The sequence below is a fragment of the Sodiomyces alcalophilus genome (genome assembly GCF_042370955.1).
Source record: "Sodiomyces alcalophilus JCM 7366 unplaced genomic scaffold ACRALscaffold_5, whole genome shotgun sequence".
Taxonomy (NCBI): Eukaryota; Fungi; Ascomycota; class Sordariomycetes; order Glomerellales; family Plectosphaerellaceae; genus Sodiomyces; species Sodiomyces alcalophilus.
The window spans coordinates 3,229,251-3,237,678 of record NW_027263536.1 but is presented as its reverse complement, the minus strand read 5'-3'; the positions used below and the strand labels follow the sequence as shown (position 1 = coordinate 3,237,678).

The 8,428-nt window shown below is 38.9% G+C and overlaps 1 protein-coding gene and 1 non-coding gene across 2 annotated transcripts; one reads left to right on the top strand and one right to left on the bottom strand.

The window, feature by feature from the left end:
* Window positions 1–1,343: 1,343 nt before the first annotated feature.
* ACRALDRAFT_1043880 (glycosyltransferase family 62 protein) lies at window positions 1,344–3,210 on the bottom strand. Its single transcript, XM_071015328.1, has 5 exons — window positions 2,999–3,210; window positions 2,255–2,937; window positions 1,855–2,174; window positions 1,702–1,797; window positions 1,344–1,649 (listed from the first exon to the last, which is right to left on the bottom strand). Exons 1-5 carry the CDS (start codon window positions 3,073–3,075, stop codon window positions 1,434–1,436), a joined length of 1,392 nt encoding a protein of 463 aa, XP_070874247.1. The 5' UTR covers window positions 3,076–3,210; the 3' UTR covers window positions 1,344–1,433.
* A 3,266-nt stretch (window positions 3,211–6,476) lies between these two features.
* ACRALDRAFT_t200 lies at window positions 6,477–6,551 on the top strand. The gene has a single exon. It is a non-coding gene; the product is annotated as a tRNA-OTHER (tRNA).
* The last annotated feature ends 1,877 nt before the right edge of the window (window positions 6,552–8,428 follow it).

Below are 8,428 nucleotides of genomic sequence, written 5' to 3'. Positions count from 1 at the left end.
AAGAATTAACTATAAATAAAAAACCGGGCGAAGCTATACTTATACTATAATATCGGACTACGGAACACGATAAAAGCCTATAAAGCTATTTATTATAATAGTTTATAAATAAAGAAAAAGGAGTAACTAGGCGTTTTTAATATAAAGAGTAAGCGCTTAGCGTAACGCGGAACGCTAGTAACTTAGGAGCGAAGTCGCCGCGAACGCCGCGCTACTCGAATATATCCGATATAAGGGAGGATACACGCCTCCCTCGCGACGCGTTTAGGTAAAAACAGATTCGGCGCTTAGTTATTACGGCCCCGGAGGGGGGAGGAGGGGGGTAATATCACGGGTTAACCTCTTAAAAGTATAGTTCCGGTATAAGGCCGGAACCGCTAATTAGTATATAGATCCGACGCTCGGACCTCGCGCTGCCCTTACCGCGGAATCGTATAAACCTAGTAAATCCTACACCTCTTTATAGACCTTTTCCTTTCCTTTCCTTAATTCTAGCTAATATAATTATTCGGCCTTACTTAGTGCGATTAACCTATAACTAGCCGCTTATAGGAATAACCCTATAACCTAACTATAAATAATAACTATATCCCTATACGGAATATTAATTAATTATATAACTACAAAGGCTCGCCTTAAGCGCTCTTTAATAAACTAAGAGGTTATTTATAGCAGAGGTCGTTATTTAATTAATAAAGAGGCGTTATTTAACTAATAAAAAGGCGTGGTTTAATCGAATAATAACGCTTTACGAACCTATACTAAAGGTTAACGGCTTACCGAGGGGGGAGGGGGGTAATATTACGGGTTAACCCCATAGAGATAATCCGGTAAAGCACCGGATCTTCCGACTAATTATAGCGTGTTCCTAGCGGGTCGCCGCGATATTATATTTAGGTCGTAAGCACCTATAGAGTTTTCCCTTTTCCTTCTTTTCTCCTTAGCTTTAGATAATTTAATTATTCGGCCTTACTCTATAAATAACTTATAACTAGCCGCTTATATAGGCTTATAGAATATAGCTTATTTAGCTAAATAATATTACTGCTAAGGAATAGGAGAGGTGGGTTAAAGAATAGTGTTCTGAATTCCTACTAGAATGGCTAGTAAATTAAAACTATTAGTCTTCATAATTTAAGTTACCTCCTTAAGTTATATAATAGGGAGGGTAGGCTAAGCGGTTAGTCCCGCGGGGGGGGGGCGGGGGGGGGGGGGAGACTTCAGTGTTACTTCCTCTCTTTTATCTATATATTTACTATCATAGACTAGTATCTCTTTATAATCTAAAATAAACACAAGTTACACTTCGTATAATATTAGTTAGTCTACTACTAATATTATATACGATATAATTATATACAATATCTATCTCTATATAATTACACTATAAATATACCTTTATCGTGTAGTTAGATACAATTTCGGCTAATACCCTATAGCCCTATAAGGAGGTCTGGGCCATGACGTTTATTCTTGTTGATATCTCCAAGGACTTTCTTTCGGGCCGTATCGTCGTCGATGTGGCTCTCTATGTCTGACTTATCCTTCTGCCACTGCATATTGACGTCTTTAAACTCTTGTTTAATCTGCTTAGCCTTTGTTGCTTCGTCATCCGCCTCCTGCTGCGCCGTCGTCTGTTGTTCCATGGCCTGTAATTCATTAGCAAATGCCGTTAAATGGTCTGGCGCTATGTAGACCCACATCCATCTGATTAATGTCATCAGCACTGGGCTCGTATAGATGCCAGATTGTGTAATGAGGCAAGCCGACCACGCTATACTGCATGCGTTTGGCCATCTGCACATAGTTAGCATTGGATACTAATATAAGAAGCATTATTTAGCCCTAGCTCACCTTTCCGAACCCTTCCGTCTCTGCATGTTTTTCGAAGCTGAACGCAGGGAAATGGATGCCGGACCGGAATACCCTGGCTTTTGCCAAAATGCTGACTCCCCCAACGCCGTCAATCTCCATCTCCATGGCTGGATCACCGTAAGGGTCACGTAAATATGCAAGATGTGGACGCCAGGTCGCATATTCAGCGTAGCCTTCCACAATGACAGCATCTTCATCTAGAGTCTCTGCCAGAGCAAGCGCAGTTTCGGACTCTTGCCATGAATTGAGGTCGTACGGTTGTTCTCCCCCCATCCACTCCGGAAGCGGTCGCCATACGTCTGGGGAGGAGCAAAATTAGCAGTGTTGGAAACACACTAGCATGGCCAGGGGTAATTAGATAAAGTAGACCGGGACTCACTTGGGACAATGATATCTCTATTATGACGCATCAGGTCCTCGAGGATCGTGTATGGTGCCGTTTCAACGTCGACGTCCCTCCAATACACCCATGAGTGGTAGGGTCGGAGTGCAGCACTCAAGAGCCAATTGCGAGCCTGCGCCATTAGCTTTCGCCTGCTAGCCTGCGCCGCGAACCCGTGGCGGCTCTCTACATCCTGATTGACTTTCTGCCCAAAGTCTTTTTCCATGATTGAAATCTCCCCATAAAACTGGTCCGGCTCTTCTGTGGATTGGATTGAAGCGAGATTATCGGCGAGCACGTCCAGAGTACTATCCTTCGAGTCGGAAACCAGGAATGCAAGATCTACAAGGTGGTGAGGGTAGGTGAAGTTCCTCAAATGGGAAAAGAACATGGCAAGATGTGACTCGGCGTCCCGTAGAGGGACACATAACAATATCCGCTCCTCCCGTTCCCAGCCTCGAGCAGACCCTTGTACGTCAGAAAGATCATAATATCGCACCGTTTCGAGTTGAGAGTTTCCGCTTTGTGAGAACAAGATATAATGAGATGCCGCGAACTCGAAGGTGCCGATGGTCCAGAGAAACAAACCAAGGAGGAGAAAGATGGAGACCCCCGTGCCGATGCGAGAGAAGATGCATCTACGGCCCCTGAAGGCCGGCCTTGAGCTGCGCGGTTGATAGCTGTACACGGATTGTATAAGAATGATGAGCAAGCATATGGAGGGGACAGGGCATCGCGTACCGATGCGGAGAAATCTCAAACATCGCGTTACCGACCAAATGGGCGTTGGCGGACGATGAGAGTTGATATTTTGGCATCGTAGAAAGATATACCTCCGTATACACGAGGCGGATGGAATCCCTCAGAGAAAAAGAAAAGGAATGAAATCATCCGGGCCGATCGACCTCTCGAAATGCGTCGAGGACAGCGTTATCTGAATTAAGAGATGTCAACGCGCGAGGAACCAGTTTGCAGGGGCCTCGGGCTAGTTTGCATGGGCCTCGAACGGTATCCACTTTAAAGTTTGCAGGGGCCTCGAACGGCATATGCTCCGCATAGACTAACTACGTGATGTATACAATATATATTCATAGTATTAGATATATTTATATAGTGTCCCGATATAAAGTATTTTTATATAAAATATCTTAAATATACTAGGTATATAATACGCTTATACTATATATTTATACTTAAGATATTTACTGAATTAATATACTTTAAGAGTGGGGTATATACTATATATATACTCTATAATAATACTTAAGAGATATTAATAAATTTATAAACTTTTATAGTATAGTCTATACTTGGTATATTCCATGAAATATTACTTAAGATATATTACTAATTTATATACTTTAATAGTATAGTATATATAAGGTATAGACTTATAATAAGATAATCGCAGACCTATCGGTATATAGGCGGACCGATACCGCGCACGGACTACCGATCCAAACCTGTCTTATACGCGCGTTAAGGGATATAGTTGAATCCCTTAAGTTAAAGTCTTAGTTTAGAGTTAGCGCTTAGTTAACGAATATACTATAATGACTCTAAGATCCTAAGCTATTAAGCCTTTTTTATAATATCTTTTCCTTAACTAAAGTCTATGCACTTTCCTTTCATGATAATTCTTTAACTTCCACACCTTTAAGGTAGTCAGGCCGAAGATACTACTAAGAAGGACTCGCGGAATAAGCGTCCCCTGGGGGGAGCTAGCGAAGCGGACGCTGGGTAGGCGCCCGCTATACCTAAACTAATAAGGATAGTAGCTAAGTAGGAACCGTTAGATAAAAATAAGGGGTTAATAAATATACTAGTTACGCTTAGTCCTAAAAATAGTGGTTTATAGGTCGATTAGCGATTTATCGCCGGCCCCTTAATATTAATATAAGAGGCATGAATTATGATATTTTTATAACACCTTTAAAAATAGAGCGAAATTAATTATATAATTATGAAGAAGCTCGCTAAATAACCGGCGCCCTGGCGCGATTATAAAAACCGTTAGTATATAATTATAAGCTAATTAAAGAGTTATTTATAGTTATAGAAATTAATAATTAGTTAATAGCGATTAAGACTAAGAATTAATTTAGACCTAGTACCCCGGTATTATAGTAGATTGAATAGGCTTTAATAAAGCTCGAATATACCTTCTAGATATCTTAGAGGCATTATACTAGGAAGATTACTAACCCGAATTAGAATACCTTTATAGTATTTATTTAGCGAGAGTATCTATCCCGAGATATATAGCGGTATTATTATTATAAGAAACTTTATAAGCTATAAATAACCTATAATATAACGCTAATAAAGTTATTCGAATAGTAAAATAACGTGTATAGGTTATTAGGCTAGGAGATAAACGGAAGCGAAAAGTATACTTACGATTATTTTAATCGGCTACCTTTAGGTGTTAAGGATAAGATATAGGAGCAGAAAACTAAACTAAATAAGGCCGTGATGCTAGCTTAAAAGGTATAACTATTTTAAAATATAAGTCTTATTAAGAAGGTAAGTAGTAAGCGATCGGATACCGGTTATAAAAGGACTCTATTAAACTTCTAATACTTAGATAGTTGTTTTAGTCAGGTGAGCACTCTAGTAACGGGTTAGCGTATACCCGCCGACGTAAATAGAACCATGGACTTATTAGAGGGGGCGCCCTTAACGGGTTAAAAGGCCTTGGGCTTGGGCCTAGAGCCTTTATAAGCGTAGCTTAGCACGCGCGCCTTTACGGGTAAATACTATAACTATAATAAAAAGAGTTATTATTCTAAGAACTATTATAATAATAAGGAATAGCGCCTAACGGCTAATAGCGGGGCGGCGAAGAGTCGCGCCCGTATTAATAATATAACGCTATATATAATGAGCTTAATAATAATATTCGGGTTAAGAAACTTTATTTATCGGGAAATAAGTCGGCGTAGATAGGGGGGGCGAAGCTATACCCGATAACCGGCTAGCGATTACTATAGGTAAGGTAGCGAGATCTATAGTAATAATAATCCGTTATAGAAAAAAGATCGAGTTTAGTATAGATTAAGATACCTATACGTAAGTAGAAATTATTAGCCTAGCGTTAATAGAATACCTAGGGCTAAAACCGCCTAGAGGTTAAGACTCTAAAGATCAAAGGCTTTAATAGTGGCTTAGCGAGGGTCTACGGAGCGTATAATCTAGCTTTTTATTTACTAGACGTAGAAGGATAGCCATGCCTATTAAAGAGGGTCTTTTTATATACGAATCGACCTAAAAATACTAGATAATTATTACTCTTCAATAATAGTATAGGTTAAGAATGTATTATAATTAACACGGCCCGCTAAAGATTTATTTACGTGCCGATCTTAATTATAGATCCTAAGCTATACGCTCGCGAGGTGGTTAAGAAGCGAGCGACAGTATATATACTATATATTATTACCGCTATTCTTACTATACCGGGTACGCCGGATATAACTATTCTGTTTAAGATAATAATAAGGTAATATACGGGCTAGTAGTCGAGCTACCGCCGAAAACCACCGATTATTAAGATATATTTTCGGAATAGGCTATAAAAGAGCCGCCTTTATTAAAGGACACCGAATATATAATTAACTTATAAGACGGGACGGAACTATTATTCAGGCTCTTATATCCCTTATCTTAAGCTTAGCTAAAGGAGCTAAAGATATATATCGCCGAAGGGATAGTAAGTAGTCGTATTTAATGGTTAATAAGCCCTATAGGCTTACCGGTATTATTTATACCTAAAATGGATAATAGATTATAACTCTATGTCGATTATTAAGGGTTAAACGCTATAATGATTAAGAATTGATACCCTTTACCCCTAGTCGGCGAGCTATTAGATAGGCTTACTAGGGTAAAATACGTTTTAAACGTAAATATCTAAGATACCTATTATAGGATCCGGATTAAGAAGAAGACACTTAAAAGATAGTGTTTAGAACGCGGTACAGCTATTATAAGTATACGGTTATACTATTCGGGCTAACGAATACTCTGGCCACCTTCTAGGCGTATATTCACTAAGCGCTTATCGGTTTATTAGATATATATTATATCGCTTACCTTAATAATATCTTTATATATTCTATATTAAAGGGATAGTATAAAAAGGACCTAAAAAAGGTTTTAGATCGGCTTTATAAAGCTTAGCTATATATGAAACTATTAAAGTATAAGTTTTATTATTGCCTCTATAGTATAGTGATAGTATACCTGTTATATAGTCGAGGTAACTAGGTCGGTTCGAATCCGGCTAGAGGCGTATATAAAAGAGGAACTCCTTTTCATTTTTTACGCTACTTAGATCCTATTTTAGGGGGCCCTTATCTGTCTTAGCACGTAGATAAGGGTTAAATAGGGGGCCTATTAGACCCACCTTCCGCCCGGCTTCGCTAGTCGATAATCGGTACCACGGGGGAGTTAGTCGCCTTACTATGGAAACGAGAAGACGCTATCGCGCTGTCCCTAAGTGCGTAAGTAAAATACGCGGCGTCTCTTCCACGATACGGAGGCAGCCTCTTACGCTATTATATAAGCGTTCTGCGTAGGCATATAGCCTGTGTTAGCTTTACCTATAGCTATAAAAAGAGTAAGGGAAACTTAGGAGCTTTAAACCCTAGGAAGCGTATATATATAAATCGCCCGTAGTAGGCCTATAGGGGTTAGCCCTAGGGCATATAGGAGGCGTATAAAACAAATAGACATAACCACGCGCGCGCTGTTGATCGAGCACGTAGTCGGCTTTAAAGCCGCTATAGGCAAGACGTTATAGACTTCCTAGTATAAAAGCCACGAGTTTTATACTAATAGTGAGTTAGCACTGGGGCCGCCACGGTAGCCGTATAGAGCACTAATCCTAAAGAGGAGAGTATAGGGGTTTTTGTCTAAGTCTTATACCAGTTCCCTAAGTCTTATACTACGGTTTTCCCCCCTATAGGCATCGGAGAAGGACCGTATAGTCAGAATTCTAGCTCCTAGCTACCTAGATACGATAAGGATAGCGGATTAAGAATAATAAATAAATAAATATAAATAAGTTTTATTATGACCGAGTAGATTTCTAAGGGTTTATAATAACCTGCGAAGGTATCGTGATAAACCCGGAATATATATATATATACTGTCGCCGAGTAACCGGTGCTAAAGCTATTCTATAATATCTAAGTCTTCCTTAGTTTGCCTAATTTCTATAAGAGGTTTATTAAGGGTTACTCTAGGGTAATAACGCTATTAACTATACTATTAAAAGACAGTTAAGCGGGTAAGAAAAAGGGACCTTTTAAGTTTCTAGATAACGCTAAGCGGGTATTCGAACTACTAAAGGTCGCCTTTAGTATCGCGATTATTCTACAGCACTAAAATCCGGTACTAAACACGAGGGTCAAGATAGACGCCTCGAATAAGGCTATTTCCGGAATTCTGAGTTAGAAATATAAGATAGGATAGCGACCGGTCGCTTACTTCTCGCGGAAACTTTCCGAAATAAAGTAATAATAGGTTATAGGGTAGTAGGAGCTATTAGCTATAGTAAAGAGCCTCAAGGTTTAAAAAATTAGGGTACGAGTAGTAGGCTATATGCGCGGAAGAGAGGAAGATTAAGCAAAAAGCTGTTAAATTCGTAGAACCGTAGGATTACTGCTTATTGCGCGAGCTTATGTAGAGAGCTGACTTCTGGGATTTCTTTCTGGATCCGGGGCTGGCAAAAGACTCTGAAAGATTGGGTGGCGACTATTACATAAACAGCCTACGCGACGGTTATCACGCCACGTTATTAGCTTAAGTCCTAACCAAGATATCGTATTTACGATACCAAGTGTATTTATATAATATATATTATAAGCTAAGTATATATACACGTATAATACATATAGTATTATAGTATAGGTTAAGCTAGTTATAAAGTAGACGTCTAGTTATATAGCTATAACTATATACTGTTTATTTTGACTTAGATATTATACTTATAATTATTATGATTATGACTTATTATGTATATAATATCAACAAATCCTACTAATAGTTTATAATAAGAAATAGAAGATAAAGTTATTTTGATTGGAACTAATATATATCTAACTAATATTATAATATATATCATAAGAGTCGTAAGGCTATTTTAACATCACCCCTACTATTAGT

Excerpts from the sequence above, each read along its gene's own strand:
- ACRALDRAFT_1043880 (XM_071015328.1), bottom strand. The coding sequence starts at position 3,075 with ATGCCAAAATATCAACTCTCATCGTCCGCCAACGCCCATTTGGTCGGT. Across the intron at positions 2,938-2,998 it reads TTTGAGATTTCTCCGCATCG|CTATCAACCGCGCAGCTCAA; the intron begins GTACGCGATGCC and ends ATCCGTGTACAG. Across the intron at positions 2,175-2,254 it reads TAGAGATATCATTGTCCCAA|ACGTATGGCGACCGCTTCCG; the intron begins GTGAGTCCCGGT and ends GCTCCTCCCCAG.